Source organism: Nelumbo lutea, chromosome 7 (assembly GCF_056320005.1).
Source record: "Nelumbo lutea isolate HS-2025 chromosome 7, American lotus-T2T, whole genome shotgun sequence".
In the NCBI taxonomy this organism is placed as follows: Eukaryota; Viridiplantae; Streptophyta; class Magnoliopsida; order Proteales; family Nelumbonaceae; genus Nelumbo; species Nelumbo lutea.
The window spans coordinates 8,455,532-8,479,888 of record NC_142690.1 but is presented as its reverse complement, the minus strand read 5'-3'; the positions used below and the strand labels follow the sequence as shown (position 1 = coordinate 8,479,888).

The 24,357-nt window shown below is 34.6% G+C and overlaps 2 protein-coding genes and 1 pseudogene across 2 annotated transcripts; all 3 read left to right on the top strand.

Annotated features, from left to right (window-relative positions):
• Window positions 1-5,055: 5,055 nt before the first annotated feature.
• LOC148844928 (serine carboxypeptidase-like 40) lies at window positions 5,056-8,893 on the top strand. The gene is made up of 8 exons (XM_088956057.1): window positions 5,056-5,609; window positions 6,505-6,612; window positions 6,718-6,992; window positions 7,087-7,344; window positions 7,479-7,597; window positions 7,699-7,791; window positions 8,082-8,187; window positions 8,581-8,893. Exons 1-8 carry the CDS (start codon window positions 5,246-5,248, stop codon window positions 8,737-8,739), a joined length of 1,482 nt encoding a protein of 493 aa, XP_088812183.1. The 5' UTR covers window positions 5,056-5,245; the 3' UTR covers window positions 8,740-8,893.
• A 953-nt stretch (window positions 8,894-9,846) lies between these two features.
• LOC148844927 (serine carboxypeptidase-like 36) lies at window positions 9,847-11,017 on the top strand. The gene is made up of 3 exons (XM_088953178.1): window positions 9,847-10,224; window positions 10,298-10,414; window positions 10,531-11,017. Exons 1-3 carry the CDS (start codon window positions 9,894-9,896, stop codon window positions 10,575-10,577), a joined length of 495 nt encoding a protein of 164 aa, XP_088809304.1. The 5' UTR covers window positions 9,847-9,893; the 3' UTR covers window positions 10,578-11,017.
• Window positions 11,018-14,180: 3,163 nt separating this feature from the next.
• LOC148844926 (protein MIZU-KUSSEI 1 pseudogene) lies at window positions 14,181-15,392 on the top strand (annotated as a pseudogene).
• Window positions 15,393-24,357: the final 8,965 nt, after the last annotated feature.

Here is a 24,357-nt window from a genome sequence, read left to right as displayed (position 1 = left end):
CGTCACTAAATTCTACTAATTAAATCCATACATAATAAATTAATAATTCTAATAACAAAAAAACTTACACTTTTGAAAGCTACATGGAAAATAGTATTTTTCATCTAGGTGGTGGTAAGAAATTAAACCATTTTGGGTCAAATGGGTCAATTCTTGTTGCCACAATTATACAATAAAAGTAAAAAAATAGATAAAATGAAAACATTTTTAGCATCATATATTTAACATATTAAACAATAATAAGGGTATGAAACTTTCTTTTTTACTAAACTACCCCAATATTTGAACTTAGTCCTTTAATTGTGAGGGGTCAATTGGGTGAATCCATGATGTCATAGTTAAATAATAAAATATTTAAAATAGAAGCAAATTCACAAAGTAGAAAAATAGGTCATCTCTTTGATATTTTATATTAATCATATTAAATAGTCGTAAAGAAGAATTATTTTTATTGATAATGGAAATGAAATACAAATTTTAAAACCAACCAAAAAATGAAATTGATTTCCTATTCGGTCAAGGTCAATAGTTCAACTTTTAGGTCATGTGTCAATATTTAATGTCATAATTAAATAATAAAAATAAAGAAAATGAAAAAAATAAAAAACACATCAATTTTGCAATAAAAACATTTGGGTGCATCTCTAATATCGTATGTTCATCATATTAAACAAAACTAAGTGTGATAAATAAGAATTATTTTGATACAAATGAAAATATAAAAATTGTCATAAATGTAATTTGAATTTAGTCACTTTTTAATTGTAAGGGCAAAAAATGTAATTCGAACTATTATTTTTTACCTCGTTCAAATCCCTCACATTAAGTCATATATTTGATGTGCTAATGTTCATTCTCTCTTATTAAATCCTAAATTTAAGTTATTTTTTCACTAATAAATGCTATTAATTAGGTATATGTCCAATACTTTTAAGAATATAAAACCATAATCCAAGTGATGACTAAGCAATTCAACCATCATATTAAACAAAATGCGTTTTCTGAAAAAACACTTGAACCATGGGCATACCTCGTAAATCGGGACCCCACTGATACATGAAACGTCAAATTTGGCATTTCATGCATCAGTGAACCATTGCCCCCAATGGTTGACTGATTGGCAATTACGTGTATCCTATGTGCTGCTTACCTGTCAGCACATACATGAAAAATAGTGATGAAAATCACCTTACCAAACAGCATAGTGTTGCTCACTGCATATGTGGCTGAAACACTCCCAAGCAAAATCAAGGCATTTTTTTTGTGAAAAACGGGTCTTGGGAGCATGGGCGTTTTTTCTTGAAAACCAGTCCCAGAAAAGACCCACGCTTCCAAACACCATCTAAGTTTATAAGTGATAAGTTTCAGTGTTTAAGCATTAAATAAAATAATGCCTAATCAACTAATGATTATAAACATTTTATATTTGATGTTAAATTCTCAAATTATTCAAATGGTCAATTTAAAAGAAAGAAAACACAAGAAGAATCATCCATATAATTGATATTTGATTTATGATTATCCAATAGTTTAGAAGAAAGGAAATAACTTAGTTAATGTGAAAAACAATAAAAAGAAAAAGATTCATTAGGAAAAGAAATGGCAAAAATAATAAACTAGAGATGTTATATTTAGAATAATAGGTAAAGTTGATTTATTCAAGAGAAATTAAGAACTTGATTGGCCCTTTTTGCATTGGATTCTCCTAAAACACTAAGAGAACTAATAAAGTTTATTTGTCTTAATGATTTTTTCATTTTTATTCTTTTTATTTGGCCCTTAATTATTGAAGTGCTTATTCCATGTATTTTAAGCTATAAAAATGCATAAAATATATATTTTTTTGCTTACACCTTTTTACCCCTCTAGCTACAACTAACGCCTTGAGGCTTGAGGCTAGCTTATGCCTCATTCTGACAAACACTAGGAGTGTTCACGAGTCAGGTTGGATCGGTTTGAGTAATTTTCTTCAACCGACTCGACCTAGTTGGTTTACTTTTTGACTAAACCGAAACCGACCAAACCTTAAGCAAAACCGACCCAAACATGAAGGACCGGTTTGGGTCGATTGATATATATATATATATATATATATATATATATATATATATATATATATATATATATAACCAAAATATCTATTTATGTTTAAGTTTATTTCTTTTTATTTTTTATGCAAAATCAAAGTATATATTTAAATTTATTAGTTTTTTATACAAAACTGAATTAAATATTGTACCATTGTATTACATTTGTATTGGTTTTACTTTTTAGTTTTTATCATAAATAACCAATATTTTCAAAGTTCAAACAAAACGCAAATAAAATATATCAAAATTTAACATATAGGGTAGAGACTAATTAATAATTACTTAAACAAATATAGGATCAGTTCGGTTCGGTATGAAAACCGAAACCGAACTGAGTTGTCAGTTTATTTTCTCATCAAAATCGAAACTGACTGATGGTTTTGAAAAACCAACCTCCTCGAATTGGGTCAGGCCGGTTTAGTCGGTTTAACATTTAATGTGAACACCCCTAACAAACACTTAATTCTTACATCAAGTTGTGAAGCTTAAGCCTTAAGACAAAATCTATGTGTCTCGCCCCTTATGTCTCAAAGCTTAAGCTTTTTAAAACAATGTTGACACATATCATGTTTGAACAATTTTAAACAGACTTTGTTGGGTGCATATCTGGTTTTGTTTCCTAAGCTCATTTCCCATGAAACTATCAATGACCCTCTACTATGTTGCTAATTGTTGGAAACATGTAATTAATGATGCAAGTATCATTTAGAGCAAATCAGGGGTTAAGTTCCAATACATGACTAACTTTGACAGTGTTGCCAAATGTATGGTTTGGATTGCTAGTTTAGTTCATCATTATGATGGTCTTTCTATTATATTTCTATCATAAAAAAAAAAACAATTATTCTTTGTCACACTTATTTTTCTTTAATATTTAATATGGTTAATTAATAAAGGATTCAATGAGAGAATGGGAGTTAATACCCTGAATTTACTTAATGAGAGGAAATTGAATGAGGAGATATGTAGTATAAATTACATTTTGTGCCTTCACAGTTAAAGAGAAATCAAGTTAAAAAAATTGGGGTATTTTATTCGAACAAAAGTTCCACACTCTCATTCGCACTTTTAATAGTAGTATAAATATAAATATTAATATAAATATTATATTAAACAAAAAGAAGTGTGACGGATGAATATAAATTATTTTTATTAATGATGAAAATGGAATATAAAAATTTTAAAAAGCAAAGAGAATTAAAATGCAACATGTGATATGTTGACCAGGCTAAACAAATTCAACCAATTTTATTTTTTAAATTGATCAAGTCAACAATTTTTTTGCAAGCAATAAAATTTGGTAGTGAAATGGATACAAAACCCTACTCGGGTGAAAGGTCAACCGTTTCAATCCACAAGTTGAAAATATTAACAAAAACAATTGGAATTTTATTTCCTTGTAGGTAGTGAGTCAACCGTTCAACCATTGAAACAAATATTAATTTCTGTTAATATATATTATTTTTATTATCAGCTTAATCACTTAATTAACTTTTTAAGTTACGAATTAAGCTAAGCTCTCAATTATGTTAATTAATTAATTAAGTTAATTTTATTAAATTTACTATTGTTAAGTAATTTCTATTAATTTTTAATATTCTTATATAAACTTAAATTGATTTTATTTTTTGTTAACTATTTTATTTTTTTAGTTTCTGTTAGAAGAGTTTGTTTTACATTTCACTAATTTGTATTAATATTATTATTTTATAATAGATTTTAAATTAATAAAAATTAATTCGAAAAATAATATTTGTTGAAGTTTGTTAATAAAGTTGCATTAATTCATATTAGATTCTATTATTTTTATTGAAGGGAAATTGTGTAAAACTCACCATGAGTTTTCAGCATTTCTCTTAAACTCACAACTTTTCAAAATGTTTAAAGCTCACCATGTCACTAACTTGATGTTAAACAGACTAATGGGTTTAATATATTACCATTTTAACCTTCATAGAACAATATAAAATATATACAAATTAAATTAACGGGTGTTAATATATTACCATTTTAATATTTAGACATGAAGAAAGAAAAAAGTTCAAAAAATATTTTCAAATATAAAATACATAAAAACAAAAAAATTACAAAAAAAATATATAAAAAATTATATAAATTGAAAACAAAATAAAAATTATTTTCAAATTATAGAAAATGAAAAACAAAATTAGAAAATAAGAATCAAAGAAAAACACCAAAAAATATAGAAAACACACAGAAATTACAAATAAATAACAAAAAATACAGGGAATTTTATAGATTATAGAAAATAGAAAATGTAAAAAAAAAAACAGAAATTATAAAAACATTGGAAAGTATAACAAAACACTAAAAATGCAAAAAAAAAACAAGGAAATTGAAAAATAAAAAAGACCATTTTCCCTCTAAGTCGCCATTCAAGGGTAATTTGGTCATGAAAGTTGTTACTTATGCTAACATGGACAGCTTTGTTAAGAAGCATTAACGGTGCGCTAATGGAAGGTAAGTTTTGGAAAATAAAAACTTACTGACATGGTGAATTTTATACATTTTGAAAAGTTGTGGTGAGTTTAAGGGAAATATTGAAAACTCAAGGTGAGTGTTAGACAATTTAAATTTAATTAAATGCTTACCTTAATTAATTAAGTTATTAAACTTCCTAATAAAAGTGGGCATTATCCAGATAGATGAAAAAAGTGGGCATTATCCAGATAGATGAAACCAAATTCAAGATGGAAAGTAATTAAGGTAGAGTTGTATGGAGTATTGGAGTTCTTTTTTTTTTTCTAAAAAGTCGGTTAAAAATCCCTAGAATTTTGATAGGGTAGGGAAGTAATACGAGAGAGAGAGAGAGAGAGAGAGAGAGTAAACTGACGTGAACAACTGCGTTTTATATACATAGATAAATCTTTTGTTTTTACGTTATTTACGACTTATCTCTTATCTTCTGATTTAGTAGATCCATTTATGGTACATCTTTCGAATTGACACGCGACCCGATCCCTTTCCAATCTGGACGAAAATATTGCGTTCATTCAATAATTTGAAGAACGTCACTGAAATATAGAAGAAACTGAGTATATCCTTTCACAGAGCTTGGTTCTATAAATTGTTCTCCTCGTATCGAAATCCTTCCATTCGAGAGGATTGAGGAGAGAAGGAAGGATCGAGGAGAGATGAAGAAGCCCAGTCTCGTTATTTGTTTCCTTTTCTGCCTCTCTTGCTTTATTGCTCAAACTAATGGAAGGCAAGCAGAAGTTCTTGGCCGTTTCCGTATGGCGAAGTTGCAGAGGAAAGTCGCAATCGATAGGAGCTTTGATGAGAAGATCGAAATCATGGATGAAGCTCGAGTGCTCCCGCAGGAAGGGTTGAAGGAGAAGGATAGGATCAAAAGATTGCCCGGGCAACCCCCTGTTCGGTTCTCTCAATATGGAGGCTATGTCACTGTGGATGAATCGGCTGGTCGAGCTCTTTATTACTACTTTGCTGAATCTCACTACAATAAGAAGTCAAAACCTCTCCTTCTCTGGCTTAACGGAGGTATTGATATTCTGTTGAACTGAATGATGTTTATTAGTTTTATCTTTTAGTTTTATTATAAATTTTTGTGGGTGTGCATCTAATTCACTAATTCTTGTTACATCCACTCCAATGGGTTTTATGTCGTTTACTTAAGTTGGTTGCTCCATTCCATTGGGCCTTTTAGTCAATGCACGTCGGAAAAGGACAATATGCCAGGGGCAGTTTGGTCAAAATCTGGTTGGTGTTTTGTCCTTTTGCTCAGCTGTTCTGTAGATGTAGAACTCTAGGTGGGGTCTGGGTATCCAGTTGATTCCAGTCTGAAAGTGGACCTTCTAAGGAAGATTCCAAAACTTTGTCATGTGACGATAATGATATTGAAGGTGATCAATCAATTTCTTCCAGCAAATTGATTGTTGTCCTTACCATGTTAATGGGTCAATGTTTATATTTAGTTCATGTAATGCCTACAGGGGTATAAGAGCTAATTTGCCCTTATATTTAAACAATAATTGTTGTCCTTACCATGTTAATGGGTCAATGTTTATATTTAGTTCATGTAATGCCTACAGGGGTATAAGAGCTAATTTGCCCTTATATTTAAACAATAATTTCTTCCAGCAAAAATTAATGGGTCAATGTTTATATTTAGTTCATGTAATGCCTACAGGGGTATAAGAGCTAATTTGCCCTTATATTTAAACAATAATTTCTTCCAGCAAATTGATTGTTGTCCTTACCATGTTAATGCTAAATATTATTGTTTATATATAAGGGAAAATTAGCTCTTATACCCCTGTAGGCATTACATGAACTAAATATAAACATTGACCCATTAATTTTTCATCATCTTATTGGCAATTGATGAGCAAAGAAATTTGGGTACTCATGTTTGGTTTGATATCTGTTCTCTAAGGTCCTGGTTGTTCTTCACTTGGGTATGGAGAAATGGAGGAGCTTGGACCATTTCGAGTGAAGAGTGATGGCAAGACACTCTACGAAAATCCATTTGCATGGAACAAAGGTTGATCTTGGCTGCTTATTGCATTCATTTTTTGTTTTTTGTTATCTTTTGATTCAACCAAGCTTCTATTATTGGCTGATTAATTTGTTCTTGTTGTGGTCTCAGTGGCCAATGTTTTGTTCTTGGAGTCTCCTGCTGGTGTAGGCTTTTCCTACTCCAACAGAACATCTGATTATGCTACAAGAGGAGATCGAAATACAGCTAAAGATAACTATGTCTTCTTGGTAAATTGGTTAGAGAGATTTCCTGAGTACAAGACTAGAGATTTCTATATAGCTGGAGAGAGCTATGCTGGCCATTATGTGCCCCAACTTGCTCATACCATTCTTCAGCATAACAAGATTTCACAGAAGAACATCATCAATCTCAAAGGGATCATGGTACTCTCTCTCTCTCTCTCTCTCTCTCTCTCTCTCTCTCTCTCTCTGTGGGAAATCAATTACAAGTCTACTCAATCTGTTGTCTGTGTTGCAGATAGGAAATGCAGTGATAAATGATGAAACTGACACCAAGGGAATGCTTGATTATTTCTGGACCCATGCTTTAACTTCTGATGAAGACAAATTTGCAATCGACAAGTACTGTGATTTCTCTCCTGGTGCTAACATAACTGACAAGTGCTTTGAAGCTGTCAATGAAGATTATGAAGATATTGATCCCATCGACATGTATAACATTTATTCCCCACTTTGCCACTCTTCCAACCTCACAGAAAAGCCCAAGTTGGCCTCGGTAAGATTATTTGCTCAACATTATTTTCTTGAATGCTCCCTGTATTGATTTATTGCAATGTCTATTCTTGGCTCTGTTCTAGAATCTGAATTCATATTTTGAGAGATTTTGTTTTATTTTTTATTTTGTTACAGATTGAGGAATTCGATCCATGCACCGATTATTATGTATATGCATACTTGAACCGTCCAGATGTGCAAAATGCCCTCCATGCCAATGTCACCAAACTCAAGTATGACTGGCAACCCTGCAGGTAAGAAGGGAAATCCAATCCTCTGTTTGTGCAGATTACTTGTTTATGTTTTCTTTCCCTCTGTAAATTTAAGAGTTTAATCAAAATCCCATGATTCACAGCGACGTACTCAATAACTGGACAGACAGCCCGTCAACCATTCTTCCTCTCTTACAGGAATTCATGGCCAACGGACTTCGTGTCTGGGTGTATAGGTATATGTATATTCATTTCTGGCTTCCTAATTTCTTTCTTAACGTTGGTTGCATTCTGTAGTCTGAACGATGGAATTTGGAGAAAGGAATCATGAAATGGGGTTTCCTCAATTTGGATGGATTTTAAGTCATTTGATTTGTTATTCATTAAAAAAAAAAAAAACATAAATGGGTGGAATTTAAAATGATCAAAACTTCATTGTTGATTCAGTAGAGATGGACTTTTAGTAATTTATTAAATGAAATATGATATGTGAGATTAAATATTTGATTCATTGGTCGTAATGCAGTGGCGACGTAGATGCTAGAGTTCCTGTAACTTCAACCAGATATTCTCTTAATAAGCTTCAACTTGCGGTGAATACTTCCTGGTATCCTTGGGCCCTGTCAAATGAGGTAATTTCTTCTTAACCAACTTATCATATGTATGCATGTATGGATGAATTAAACAAGTAGCCTAATTGGGCCAAAATTTTCCATGTTGCCTACATGGAAGATCCCGGGCCGTTTATAATTGTCCAATGAAACCCTATGCATGGGCCAAATTTCAGATGTGGGTAGAACCCAAGTATCATACGCTATCATTTCTTGTACTCCTTAGTCCTTACAAATCCATCTTACACCATACAACTGGAATATTGTGACGGGACCCACTAGTATTAACGAATTGGGACCCACTTGAAACGACAGAATGTTCCAGATTAGTGGTATGTATTGGGTGCATTAACGTGTAATGGTTAAACCCATCCTCATTCATCTACTGAATGGTATTGATTATGCTTGTCACAGGTGGGAGGATACAGCGTTGTGTACAAAGGCAACTTAACATTTGCCACAGTGAGAGGAGCAGGTCATGAAGTCCCAAGCTACCAGCCTCGCAGAGGGCTTGCACTAATTTATTATTACCTCCAAGGGGGACCCCTACCCAAAATGAAAATATCTAATTAGTTTTTACCCCTTTCTCTCCCAATTCCTAGTGAAATTCTTATTTTGTCTTTGTTTCTTTTACATACAACAATGATGTCCAAAAGCATTTATAGTCAGGTCAATTGATTGTACCTTACCATTAATATCAATTGAAAATTTATTAGCTTATCATTAAGAATTTCTTTTTCTTTTCTTTTTTAAGCTCTAATGCTGATTCTATTCAACGACAGAATTTATACATCTCTCCCTGACAGATTTTCAACGAAAGCAAGGGAGATGACCAATAAATGGAGATATAGAATCCAGCGCACTCAAGGGATTTTATCTGAATTATCCCTTGACTCTTGATAAGGAAAGCAACGCCGGGTGGCATGAATTAAAACTTAAAAATCGCTAAAGCAATTAATAGCCAAATAATAAAAATAGAAAGCTGCTAAAGCAATTTATACTACTGAAAAATGTATTGCACCATAATGTAGAATTCTGAATTCCACTGCAACCCTATATAATTTAAAATGACAAATACTCTCACTCTAAAATATCAGTACCTGCCTTCCCCAATTATATGGTAGGTAAATAAGGCTAAGAACTCTTAGGGTGTGCTGACAGTCATTCTCTCCGAGTTATTTATATAAAGTTGTATGACAAAAGTTACTTTTAACTGATCATGTCAACATCAATCAATCTTCTTCATTGGATCGATGGACTTAGTATAAGTACAACCAATTTCATCAATTGGTTGTTCCTACCCAATTTTGGGTCCTCAATTATGACAAGTAGGTTTCGGATCTTCTTTTACAGTTGCTGAAATAGCTGAACTGAATCACTAACTGCTGTCTTTTAGTGAATAAGCTGTTAAAAAGGATGTGAACTCCTCAATGACTGAAACTAAAGTTGGGTTGATTACAACGGCCCTGGATGTGGTGATGGTTGAGGTAAAGAGAGGTCAAGAGAGATCAAGAAAGACCATCCAACAATCTCAGTCTCCTATTTGTCCAACCAACCAACTTTCAAATTTAGATGATATAAGCTCCCTACATTCTTAACGAACCCCAGAATTTGATATTTTGTTAGGATGGCTAGTTCTTCTAAAGCTTTTTATAAAATCTAACAACACAAACACAAACACAAACAGATGGAAATGACTTTTCTCATTTGAAATTTGAAAAAGATTGATGAAGAATTATTACATTCTTTCCTTCTTTCCTTACCTTGTTTCGTTATTTCTTACATTGAATAGCCATGGCTTACACGGGGATACTCCTGCTAAGCAAGCAGATGCTCCTAGACGGATTATCGAGGCACAGCCAGAGATGTGTTTTGTCAATGGCGTCTCCAACCTGGCCACAAATAAAGATATTAACGTCAAAGTTGAAGTTCTATCTCTGGAAGGATTTAAAGAGCAATGTAGGATTACAGAGCTACGAGGACAACCTCAGAAACTAAATTTCGCCGAAGCGGATGGACCCAAGGATTCCTTGCCGCTCATCCTCTGGTTTAATGGAGGTTCATTCAATCCCGATACTGCTTTGTAGCGTTAGAAAGGTGAGTTTTGGCTTATTGTAGTTGTTCAATACAGGTCCTGGTCCTGGTTGTTCTTCTTTGGATGTTGGAGCAACTGAGAAACTCGGACAGTTTCGTGTGATCAGCAGCGACTGGAAAATGCTTTATGAGAATGAAAATGCGTGGAACAAAGGTAGGATTATGTTCGCTTGGTCTTGGGTTTAGATTCTCCTTTCAGTTTTACACAGAGAAAGCAGAAAGTGAGTGAAGAAACAATCTTATTGCTCTTGTTCATTTACGGTTCTGCAGGTCAAATGTTTTGTTCTTGGAGTCACCTGCAGCAAGGATGGGGATAACATTTCATAATTCATACAGTCAGAGGTGCATGTCGATCATGAGGTCCTGAGCTACAAGCCCCGCTGAGCACTTGAATTTATCAAAGAACTTCGTGGAAGAGAAGCCATTTCCCATATTTTTAGGAGAATAGAGAATCTTTGATCACTCTAGTTTAATTTCATTCTATTTGTAATCAATATTTTTGGTATTTGATCGTTCTTTTCTTTTCTGAAATGTGCTACAGTGAGAGTAGCAGGTCATGAAGACCCAAGCTACGAGCTACCGAGAGCATTTAATTTATCATCAAAGACTTCCTCAATGAGAAGCCCTTCCCCAACTTAAAAGAAATTAGTGAACCTTTGTTCACTTTAATTTCTTTTCATTTGTAAATTGCCTGTATATGCTACGCTTTTTTCTTAATGCATGATAATTAATAATTCTGCTGAAAATTAAAGTAAAATATGACTCTATTATAAATTGGTCTTTGGTTGGTTCTCTCATTTTCTTGTTTAACCAAAGTGTATGTGGATCCATGTTCTCAAAACCAGAAACCAAAACAAAAAATTGTAGCCAATTTAACTGCCTGCTGGATGAATTCGGATTTGGTTCTCACAAGACTGTCATCACACCATCCTCACATCCCCTGCAGTAATTGGAGTATCTTCCTATGAATAAAAATATATAAATATGAAGATGTTTCCGATGCATGACTGCAAAAGACTGTAAAGACTGTGTGAAGACAATTTTGTGAAGACCAAATCTGGTCTCATGTTGGATGGTCCAACTACCTAAGATGTTTCTTGGACCTGTTAAGGTGTGTATAGTCCAACAGCTCGGGTTCAAATATTTCTAAAGCAGGCCTAGGTCCAAATTTGGAACCAATTTTCAAGAGTTCTAAACCATGGACCCGACCTGGGCCAATGTTTTTTGGAATTAATCTTGGATCACCTAGGGCCCTACTATGAGGACTGGGTAATCAGATAGCCATTACTGACATCATACTAGTTATATGGATTAACTAAAATGGGGGTACTTCAACTAACCTGTGTTTGGTTTAATAGAAAATAAGAGATAAAGAGAAATTCCTGAAAAACTTTACTTCAACTTTCTTGTTTCTCTGTTATTTTCTATCAAACAAAGCATAACCTTTGTACGATTTATCTTCCAATGTATAAATACTGGATGAGATCTCATAACCTTGTATGGTAACTGGCAAGGCATTTCGTTGTATTTGGGAGAACTCATGAATTCGAATTTTCTCCTCATAGAAGATGCCTCAGACCAACCTCAGCCGTGCATTGGGAAAATCTCCCCATGAATGATGATACGGCTAAAACAAACCATTAGCCAGAAACTGCTAAGTGGCAGCATGCTGGGGCGGGGCAAAGTAGTTAATTGATCATGCTGAGCATACTTGAATTAGACGAGATGACCTGGTACCAGCTCATAACAGGTACACAAGTAACACGTGGTGAACTTATCAGAACATCAATGTTAATGCATTCTATGCAAGCCCACTAATTACCATGTTCATAAAACTTGTATACAACATTTATACAACGTATCAAGGGCATGACAAATGGACCAAGCTCTGACCATGTGTGAACGATGTATCGGTTCTTGGATGAAGCCCGTCTCCTACAAATAGGTGATCCCCTCATTCATTTGGACACACAACACAACAGTATTATGCTACTATGCACAAGACATGTTAGACACCTCCATACACACATCATTGAGCTCTCCATCTCACTCCACCAATCTCTCCAACTCTCTAGCTTTCCAGTTCACTTCACTGAGCTTTTTAACTCTCTCACGAGATTTCACCTCATTTTACTAAGTTCTTTGGCTCACCTTCTCTTCTTTTGGCATTACTAACTTAACCATTGGAGTCTACGCTCTTGAGATATCACCTTGGGGCCTTTAATGTATTTTCTAATTGTAGGTCTCCCTTAGAACCAAGATTCCAAGCCGATGTGACACTCTACTCCAACAACTTTTCATCTTCACCCTTATAGCCAATTTCAACGTCAACAAATGATAATTTACAAATACTGAGCAAACGAGTTTCATGTCAAAATGCATAAAACCATTGCCTCTCTAAAATGTATCATATGAATTTCAATTGGCGATGGCACCAAAACACAGCCTATACTATTGGGGTTTGACTATGATACTGGAAAATCTTGTAACCAATGAAGGGGCGTCATACAACAATCACGTAGTATCATGTCTCTCTGGCAGTATAGATTTTACCAAATTATTATACTCATACGCCTTCATTCAAGATTAAGAAAACTTGGGCTGATGATATAAGCTCTTCTCACCATAAATCATTATCTAAGGGAGTGTTCTACAAAATGAATAATCTTTCCATTTATTTTTGAAATTACCACATCAATAAAAAGCATGTTATTAAGCTGTGTTTTTATTTTGAAAATATGAAACAAGCTAGTTTTGTTTGAGAAAGCAATTCATGTTTTTGAAACCATGAAACTGATAGTTTTAAAGACAGAAAACAATTTTATAGTAGAGAAATTATATGATTTATGGAAAATGATCTTAATAATCAGATGAAAACATGCTCTTTAAACAAAAATTTCAAGAAATTAAACGTTTTTTAAACATGTTAAATATGTTTCTCTTTGAAGAGCCAATTTATTTTCAAACCAGATACGGCTTTTGTTTATTTTTGGATCTCACAACAATAAATACAACACATTGAAGAATACCCTAAAAGAGATAGAGAGGGGAGCTATTTTTTGAATTTTGAATGAAAGACAACACAAATGCCAAGTTATTTTATTTTTCAAATGAAATAAAGCCATCATCTTGATCAATTTAATCATATGAGGCTCCACAAATAAGAGAAAGCTTGATTGTGAATGATGATGATGATGATGATGATGTTGATACACCTATCCATGTTATATGTAGCACCCATTAAGCATTAAGAAATTATTCCTAAATCCTAATCTTCTATATAAAAACAAATTATGTAATTAGTAATAAATTAGTACATGATTAATCATACCAAGGTATCATTAGTTTAATGAAGCTTTAGTTTTCCACAATAACGTATAGGAGACAAAAGTGGAACCTCCTCAAGCACACCCCTATTTCCCCATTGCCCATCATTATCATGTTCCCAACCACCTACTGCCTCAACAAACTCAATCCAACGGTCAGGATTGCTGGGTTTGTTGCGTTGTGCAATACAAATTTGTTGGATCGTTGTCAAGCCTCAAGAATCTATATGGCTCCAACCCATGAACCCGTTTTCATTCTTCCCAAGTTTTAGGTCTAGGTTTTACATGTGAGCCGCAGATCTCATGAGATATATCTCACGGATTGGACGGTTCAGGTTAAAGATGCCTTTAGATAGTGGCCCCACTAACCTTGATGTCACTTTGCAGTTTGCACGACCGAATGTTGTCTCTCTAGGGTGGTTCTTCATTACCATATATCTCCATAGTCTCCCTTTATATTGGCAGTCTCTCACCACCATCATCACCTTGTCGGCCGCTTTACCCATTTCTAGCTCCACACTACTCTTCCTCCTCCAAAGTCCACAGTTCACTTCTCTCTCTCTCTCTCTCTCTCTCTCTCTCTCTCTCTCTCTCTCTCTCTCTCTCTGCGAATAGAGCACCATTACCACCAAAATCCTCTATCTCCTCTTTGTCTGTGTGTTTACATCAGACCACCATTCCCAACAGAGGCTCTTTCTCTTTCTGTGTGGGTGTTAGGAGTGTGTGGGGGTGTCCGTGCGCGTGCGCATGTCTGCATTCAGCAGGAATAGACTACCACTACCACCAGTTCTCGCTTTCTTTCTCAACTAGATTTCTCCTTAACAGTTTATAGAGCCCGCTTGTCTCTCTTACAGTAATCATCTCGTCAAGCTACAATGCAACCAGCTGAGGAGATCGGCCTTCGGAGAAGCAGCAGTAGCTGCAGAAGCACCCGAAGGATTCTTCCATCCAACTACACAAGATCAACATCATCACCTCCAGCAGACACCGACGACGTTCCCGAAAAGCCGCTCGTCAGAAGGAATAACTCGGCTTTCAGCCTTCAACGACAAAACAAAACTCGAAGCATGGCAGCCATCATCAGATCACTTCTCGGCGTGATCTCTCTCCCCACCTTACTTCCTTCATGCCGGTGGCTCAGCATCCCTTCCCGTCTTTCACCATCACCATCGTTAGGGCGTAAAGTCACTGGAACTCTCTTCGGGCACAAGAAGGGCCATGTCAGCTTTGCAGTGCAAGATGACCCACGGTCTGAACCTGTTCTATTGCTGGAGTTGGCCACCTCGACGTCTTCTCTGGTGAAGGAGATGTCGTCCGGCTTGGTCCGAATCGCGCTTGAATGCGAGAAGGGATCGGCTGCCAGTGGCCGGCCGGTGAAGCTGTTCCAGGAGCCCATGTGGACTATGTACTGTAATGGCCGGAAGTGTGGCTATAGTATGTCCCGCACGTGCGGGGAACCCGATTGGCAAGTGCTGAATACCGTGCAGACTGTTTCAGTCGGTGCCGGTGTAATTCCGGCTGAGAAGGATCAAAATAATAACACGGCAGAAGGGGAGCTTATGTATATGCGAGCAAGGTTTGAACGAGTCGTCGGTAGTCGTGACTCGGAAGCTTTTTATATGATGAACCCGGACGGTAATGGCGGGCCGGAACTCAGCATCTTCCTGCTTAGAATTTGAGATACTCATCTTTCGATTGTTTCGCCTTAAATCTTAACAAGCTGGGCTATATGATTGCTTTCTGTAAGAATGTAACTTTGTAATGTTTATGTTGCAATTGTGTATTTCTGTATGACTGTATCATCTCCTCTCAAATCTTTTTTTTTTTTTCGTTCATGGTGAATTGGTTCGACTTCGACCTGCTCTCTCAAACGCGTACACTTACACCCACACGTGCACCGTTCACATGCGGCAAGCGGCAAACCTCTCTCTCATCCAATGCATTTCCTCCAATTAAGACATCCATCCTAACGGGTCGGATCGTTGTTCGGACCATGTAGCTCAGACCCGGTTGGCTGTTGTATGCATCTATTAGTCAAGCCTTGTCCACGTACAAAATTAAGAAAATATGAAAATTCAAAATTATATTTACGATATGCACATTAATTAACCTTGGTCCTATTCAATGAGTCAGGCCTTGTCCACGTCAGGAGATCCGGTCCCGACCCCAATAAGTAAATGTGCAAAACCAGTTTCGAGTCAAACCATATAGGGTCTGTAATTGGGATCATTAGGTCTGACCCGATTATATTTGATAGCTGTACTTTTAATCTATAACTTAATAATAAACCTATTTATTTGTTAAATTAACACACTTAGACATCAAAAGATGATAATTTGAGAATATTATAACTAGATCATGAAAAAAGTAGGCATCAGATTGAGGTCTCCTTCTAATGACTCCATATATATACACATATTTTACATTATTAGACATATTCGCAGTTTTGGGTTCGGGCTTCGGGCCCAGTCCATTAGAATTTTGACAAAAAGTCAAAAATCAAGCTTGAACGGCTGAACCTGACTCGTGAACAAATCTAGGAGATTAAAAGGTTAGACCAGAGCACGGTGTACATGAGATCCATTGGACTTATCATAAAGAACCTACACTTATGTAGAATCCAACCCATTCGGCCACATCTATAGTAAAAGTAAGTAAGTAACCATCTCAACTACCGGGTCATCATCCAATCCAATCACAATTGGGATAATACAATGCAGACCCAAACCCATATTATTGGGTTGGTTCAGTTCAATTCTGTCCGCCGGTTTGTCCAAGCGAATGACAACCCTACTTGCATGTGAGATAAAGTGGGATGTCTGGGGCTGTTATGATTGCCTTGCGGTGCACGGGGACTGTAAAAATGTAAATTAATCGATAAATATAAAATAAAGAATAAAAAAGCAGGAAAAGAATATGAAGTAAGGCAGCCATGACCATGAGGAACAAGGAAGAAGGAAAGAAAGCCAAAATGAGGTGCGCGAGAGTACCAATGCAAGAGATGCGTTATATCATTTATTAAATTCTATATATATATATATATACTGGTTTAGCTCGTGGGATCAAAGAGACAAGATCCTGCCATGGAAGATCTGGACAATTTTTTTTAGAGGCTCCATGAAACAATGTTTTTTTGGCACCTTATATGTGGATGGCTTCAAAGCAATCTCCATCGGTATAGGCAATCCACGTTGAAAGAAAATAATGCACCAAGTGTTTGTGTAATTTAAAAGCTTGGTTTTGGGGACAGACAGTTTGGCAGTTTGGGGCTGGGGGCTGGGGGCCCTGCGGGTTTGTCACATGTCCTTCACAACTGGACTGATACAATTGGGACCCACTATTCAATTGGGCCTACTACTCAATCCCAACTGATCCTTTTCTTGGGTTTCACTGAAAAGCAAGGCCCAGTCGAAATAGCAGCTCAGGAATCGGATTCCAACAACCAGGTTATGAATGTCTTTTATGCCGGCCATACCAGCTTGACACATCCATGAATTCCCCATAATTCATCAGCCTGGCCATTAGTAGCCCTTTCAATAAGATAAAAGAAGAATCAATCATCCATTGTCCCACTTGATTTCTTATGAAACTTCCAGTGGTATTTCCATATTGGGCTAGTGCATTGTCTGCTCTTTCAAATCATCCAAATGATACATAGGAAGTATGTGGCCCATTTCTCTAGATGTCTTCATACACATTCCAAGTCCCTGAACATACATTCTTAAATTATATTCTAGTTGGGTATTGGGAGTTATAAAATTGTTTACGTCTGTCTCTCCCCAGACCCTGTATTGTATTGATAGAAACCTTGTGCATTGGGATTCCCTTTATAGTTTATACTTTTAGCTGAGAGTTGCATTTAAAATGAGCATAAATGATTTAGGTTAGGGATGACAGAGTTCAGCCTTGATTTAGGTTTTGAGCTCTGGGTTGGGTTTTGGTTAAAGTGTTAAACTAAAGGCTCTTCTTATGGGTGTTACTGTCCTTGGAACATTATTGTTTGGTTGTTAAACTAGAGAAAAGACGATAAAATTTAAGAAAAGAGCGATATAGCCCATTGCCTATCCCTTCGCATGTGTTGCTTCCTCTTAAATTGAAATTGGTCAAGTACCATTAAAATTTTTGCAAGAGAGTTAATATATAAAAAGGAAAATGATAATTGGCTTGATCTAATTAAATGGCCCACTCCAGGTTACATATGGTATTTACTTTGGAATGCTATCTTCCTAAAACAAAAATAGACAGTAATTTCAAATTAAACATAACACAACTAAATTCAGGATTTTACAAAACAAATGAGCAAATGACTTAAAGATACAAATGATACAAGTTGCATCTATTATAATTTCAAATTTAATAGAAATATTACCTTGTACGTTGACAGATAATATAAGGCCATCGTCAGATGGTCCCAGCTATTTAGGATTTAGGGAGTGAGTGATAGATTGGGTATGATTTAATTTTTGGCATTTTTTGCCACCCTCATACTCCAGCCCGTGTTCTCATGGATGCCAACCCAAAATTTTACCAAGAGGGGACTAGTCAATTCATGCTTATTATATTGGATTAAGGCCAAACCACTATAATACAAAAAAACCTAGATCATACTCTTTCTTGAGGGAAAGTGGAAGTTCCAAAGTCTCTATTAATGCTGGAGATAGGAAAAGTTTTTTGTCACTCAAATATATATTCCAACTTGTATAATTGCAGATTTTGAAATACTTTTGGAATCTTTATTTAGGCATAAAATGCACAATTTGTTGAAAGAAAAAAGTGCTTTTGTTGCTTTGACGATTAGATACACTACCCACAAGAGGTTCTCTTTTGTCTTTCCATCTGAGGGATGCTCTATTGGTCGATGTTAGAAAGTTGTCAAATCACTTTTTTTAAAACATTTTTAGGTGGTTGTTTGGTTCTATTTTTGTTTTTTTCATTATGTTTTCTTAGAAAATGGCAATGCAATGATTCTTTCCATCTGAGGGATGCTCTATTGGTCGATGTTAGAAAGTTGTCAAATCACTTTTTTTAAAACATTTTTAGGTGGTTGTTTGGTTCTATTTTTGTTTTTTTCATTATGTTTTCTTAGAAAATGGCAATGCAATGATCTAGTGTTTTCTTAGAAACTGGCAATGTTGGAGGAATTTGGATAGCTGAATGCTTTAGCTGCTGTTCAGCAGGTCGTGGAACCAATGAAGAGTTTCTACATCAGTAATAAATTTATGGGCTCAACGTAAAAAATGCGGGCCCCATATATTAAATACTGGCATGGAATCTTACCATTGGTTGAGCAGCTAAAGAGTTCGGAGGTATTAGATTCCATTGCAGTTTTCTAAGGCATAACGTCAAATCCACAACAGTTATCATGTCTTGCAACAGTTGCCCAATGTAGGAAATATTTTATGTTGGCCCAATTTTTGGGAAAATGACAGTTCAATACAGCTTTAGAATTCATAGGTCCAACTTACAGTTGGAGTAGTGCCAATTCACAGGTGGGCATTAGTGTATAAGGTGAAGATTAACATTTTGAAATGTTGCAAATCTACAATGGAAATTAGAATTGAGTTCACATTTGTGCCCTACAATGTCCCACAGTACATCCTCATCTTGTATTGGGAACATTTCCCAATAATGTCTCATCATCTCCCGTACTTATCATTCGGAGATGTTCCCAATACAAGGTAGAAATGTGATGTGGGGGCATTGTGGTTATACAATGAAATGCACTTTTCCACCAATTTTTTAGAACAATTGCATACTAAACAGTAGATTTATTAGACAATTGAAAACCAATCACTGATGTGGCTCCAACGCAGCACATGAACACCCTAATTGTCAAAATTAGGAGGTAGTCAATTCACTTTCTATGTTTGAATTGAAGATTAACTGTAGGCAACCAGTTTATCAAATTAGGAGGTAATCGGATCTACTTTTTTACATTTGTTTTAATACAGTTGAAGTTGTAAGGCTATGTTTGAATCTTAAATGGTAATTTAGTTTGTAATTGGAAGAACTATGGAAGTATGGATAGATCGAAGATAACATGGGTAGAAGCAAGATTCAAATTATGGATGTGTATTGGTACTAAAAACCATGCTCTTTTATATGCTTTTAGTTTTTTTTTTCAAAATTAGTTTTTATATATTTTTTTATTAAAAAAGAAAGGGTTTCTAAAACATCGATGTATAGGTGTTTTGGAATCTAAAAAATATGATATGATACATTCGATATATAGATAGGTAAAAGTATTAAGAATGATTTAAGCACTAATAATTTAATGGTGGATCATATGATTTTAAATATAACAGATTGGTGAAACAAGATTTATGTAGTCGATCCCATATAATTGTGATAAAGTTTGGATGATGATGATGAATTAGAAGATTACGCCTGACTACATTTTGAGTAGGACTATAAAGCAATCTTATTTTTCAACATCAATTAAAATCATCCTTCCTATTAGGGGTGTTAGTGACTTTGGTTGAGTTGTAACCCCACACTGGTTGGACCCCATCGTATATAGCTTCAACCAGAGTTATTGAACCATCATTGGCCCAAACAATCAAACCGTTCAGCCTAGAAACCGTCTAGGCAACCAGTTCTGTTTCACCCTTAACCCGTTCTTGGGCCAAAAATTGTTGACTTGGTCAGAAAACTGCTGACCTGGGTAGTCAAATCGTCGATCTGAACAGCAGTTCTCAGTGTAATAAAGGATGCAGAGTATATTAGAGAGGGGAGGAACTGAGACAAGACCAATCTCAGATCTGAAATCACTAGATCCTAGAGAGAGAGAGAGAGAGAGAGAAAAGGAATAAGAAACAAGATTTGCAAAGGTTGGAGAGAAATCAGATATCAGATCTGATATCTCAGTTCTTAGATCTCAGATCTAAGATCTATAACTATTGCCGCTATGTCTGTTGTCAGCGTCGTTGCTGTTACCGTTGCCGTCGCCGTTGCCATCGTCATCGTCGCCCGGTGAACATCAGATCCTCCTCTTCTCTTTCCCTCCTTCTTTCCTTTCCCTAATTTCCTTTTTTTCCTTTCTCTCATTTCTTTATTTCCTTCTTTTCTTCTTTCTTTATTTCTTTTTCAGTCGATAACTAGATAGTCTCTCTTTTCTCATACTGATAAAAGCTTAAAATTGCCCTAATAATCCAAACCACTTGAACTGTTTGACCACTGGTGGCCACAGCAGTTTCATTTCTAGGTTGGTTTTTAAAACCTTGGCTTCAACTGTATTTTGATCAATTGGATTCAGGTTGAGGTAAACCCATGCTAAACCTGACCCATTAACATTGCAACATTGAAATGTACATGCAAACATAGGCTCTCGGTTGATTATAGAATATAGATATACTATATCTATATATATATATATAGATATAGATATAATATATAGAATATAGATATAATATATGGGTCAGGTAGTCAGGTTGACGGTGCTTCAAGTCATGTTCAAGTTGAGCCAAACCGGATCCATTTAAATGGTGATCCCGACTTTTACATAGCAACCAACATTTGTTTTCCATCATTCACCAAAATCATTACATGTATCTTTTAACCTCCTTTGCCTGGATTACTTCAGTTGAGGTGATTTGGTTACATGGTCATTCATGTCTTCATCCTAAAGCTTTACAGATTCCTTCTCGCCAACCATTTTTATATCTATCTATTTGAAAATAATATTATACTCATAGAAAAATGCATCAACTTTCTGGGATATATTTATGTTGGTGCATGGAATATTTAGAGAACAATATATAAGTTCATGCTTCGCCCCATGGACATGGCAGCACCCATGAAAATGATGAAAACACATACTACACTATGAATTGAAACACAATGTATTATGGTATGTCTTTTCAAGGTCCCACCTTATTGCAGATGCAGAAAGTAGAGTTGCACAAACTTATTATTTCCTATATGACACCTCTTTAATTGCTCTCAATTATATTGTTTCATCACTTTCGGTGCTTTGGTGATCAGTCCTAGAACAGATCCTATGATGATCAATTAATAACCAACCCCAGCAGTGTACAGGAATGTTGCACTTGTTTAAAGCAAAAACCCACTCATCAGGTAAAAGAAAAACCTTTAATTTTTCCTTGTTACTGCATTCTAGTTTTAAATGCTCTCAGACACACATATATCTCAGCAGTTAGCTCTATTTGCGCCACAAGAATTTCTAGATTTCTATATTTTATCATTGAAGTTTTAAAGTTAGAAATCTTTTGCCGAAAAAAGAGAGCTATAATGGTAAGACATCCTCCTGGCTTCTGGCACAGAAAATAATAGAAGAGAAGCTAAACCTGACAGCCAATAATCTAAATATCATACCACCAAAAAATTGATATTAACACACTATCAACAGCCTGGCATCAAACTATAAAACATATAAATAAATAAATAATGTATCATACGAGTGCTTATACTGTAGTCTTTTAGAATAAAAATTAAAAATTCAAATCCAATGCTTTAGAGGGCGTTCTTCAATGTAAATTGTCTATCTTATCTTGTTGTGAATTTCAGAAACAAATTAAAGCTATCTAGTTTGAAAATAAATTAATTTTTAAAATAAAAAAATACAGAAAACATGTTATTGATTATATATGTGTTTTATTTGGTTTCCAAAACTAATATAATGGGAGCTTTCATGAAGCTTAGGTCCTCCATTAAAAGATGAAACTGTAGCAAAACATAAATGGATGTAGAAGGGCAAAGAGGGGAAACCCAAGAAAGGAGGAGAAGAAAGCCCTTTGAAGAGGTGCTTGATTGGATATAACCTAGTTTCAACTTTCAATAGTTTGGTAGTCCCTTAACCTACCAACTATCTAATGGAAACCTACTATGGCATTTATATTATAATTTAATTTATCTTTATTCCCATTGTTCCAAAGCTAGTAAAAGATGATATTTTTATTTTGTAAATAACCTTTGTAGTAAAGATGATATTCATGTTTTGTAAATAACCTTTTGTTGGGGAACATACACTATAGTAGCAGAAATGAATTTAAAGAACAATCCCATGACAGCAAAAACTTTCCCCTAAGTTTCTATTTTAAAATGGCTTTGTCAACAACACACAGTTGAGCCAAATAACAGAAAAATACAAATAGCAGTCATAACACAATAGAACACTAGAATTTTTATGTGGAAAACCTCAAAATTGGGGAAAAACCACATGACCTATAGTCCGTAAAAGTTTTCCACTAATTTAGAAATTAATGGGTACAACAGTCATCTCTAATTGCAATTAGAGGTTTACAAACATCAAGGAAATCATCATTGGCTAACAAATATAACATTAACACCACTAAATATAAGGTGGATACAACAAAAACAGAGGTTTAAATCTCACCAAGTTGCTGTAAATCTGAACTAAGAAGTGGAAGAATGAAGAATCAATAAATTTATACTAGACTGGGATTCTTAATTCTAGCACTTAATCTCATCAAGAACAAGCTTGAAACACCTTCAAACTTAACCTTGAATGGAGCAGAAAAACCAACTCTCTTCTCTTCTTCTCTTCTTCACAAACTGAAAACCCAAAAAACCCTCCTTCTTTCCTCCATTTTCTTCTCTCTTTTCTCACTTTGGTAGTTACGAAAAGGAAGCAGCACACTAAAACAAAAAGGTGGGAGCTTCTTGGTTTCCACATATGGCTCCTTTTGGGAGCATGAAAAGGTGGGGTGGGCCCCTCATATGGGCTGGACCCACACCCAACACCTTTTAAATTATTATTTTTCTGTCTAAGGTTCATGAAAGGGCTCTCGGCTCTCATTAAGCCTAATCTAATCCCCTAATAACTCAAATAAAAAATTCTGGCCTAAATGTTTCATTATTTATCATGTCGATAATGGGTTTGCTTTCAAAAAGAAATTAACCAAAAACATGTTATTGGATTTCTAGTTTAAAGAACATGTTTTCATTTGGTTATTCAATATATGTCATGTCCCATAAATTATAATATATATATATATATATATATATAAATGGTTTCTATACACTTTTTTTGGTTTTAAAAACCATCACCTATTATTTCAATTTGAAATAAAACCATATTCTTTTTGTTTTTCAAAACAAAAACACAATTCAAGAACATGTCTTTTTTTCTCATCCATGTTGTAGAGTTCTCCATTGATAAGGAAACACAAGAAAACCTTGTCACTTTTCCGTTAGTAAATCATTACAAAAATCACAGTTCAAAACATGTGTCTTTTTACTTTTGCAACAGTAAATCATTTTTTGAATGGTAAAAAATACTTAAACAATCTAATATCTAATCAGTTTGATTTTAAAATATAAACCCCATATACTTAAAATTTTGTATTGTATCTATTAGTAAAATTGGCTTGAATTTTACACTTTTGCTAAAGAGTTATATGTTCATAAGTCTTAAGTGATTATCATTTTATTTTGTTCATGAAATACAATATTAGTCATTTTTAGTTTATTTCATTAATATATAGCATTCAGATAAATTTTAAATTTAATTTATTGATACTATTAAATGTCTTTATGCAAAAAAAAATGTTATTTAATATCCAATTATAATCTGAATTTGATATAAATCTCATGGATAAAATATTTTTTTATTTAAATTTACCAGCTAATGGTGGCTCAAATCGAGAATGACTCTCCATATTAAGTATGGCACTGACAAGGTTCAAAGAATTTTGTGTATTGGCAAAGGTGTATCGATACTAAAAACAATGTGCTTTTATATTTTATTTTTAAAAATTGGTCTTTAGATAGTTTTTTTATATATTTTTTA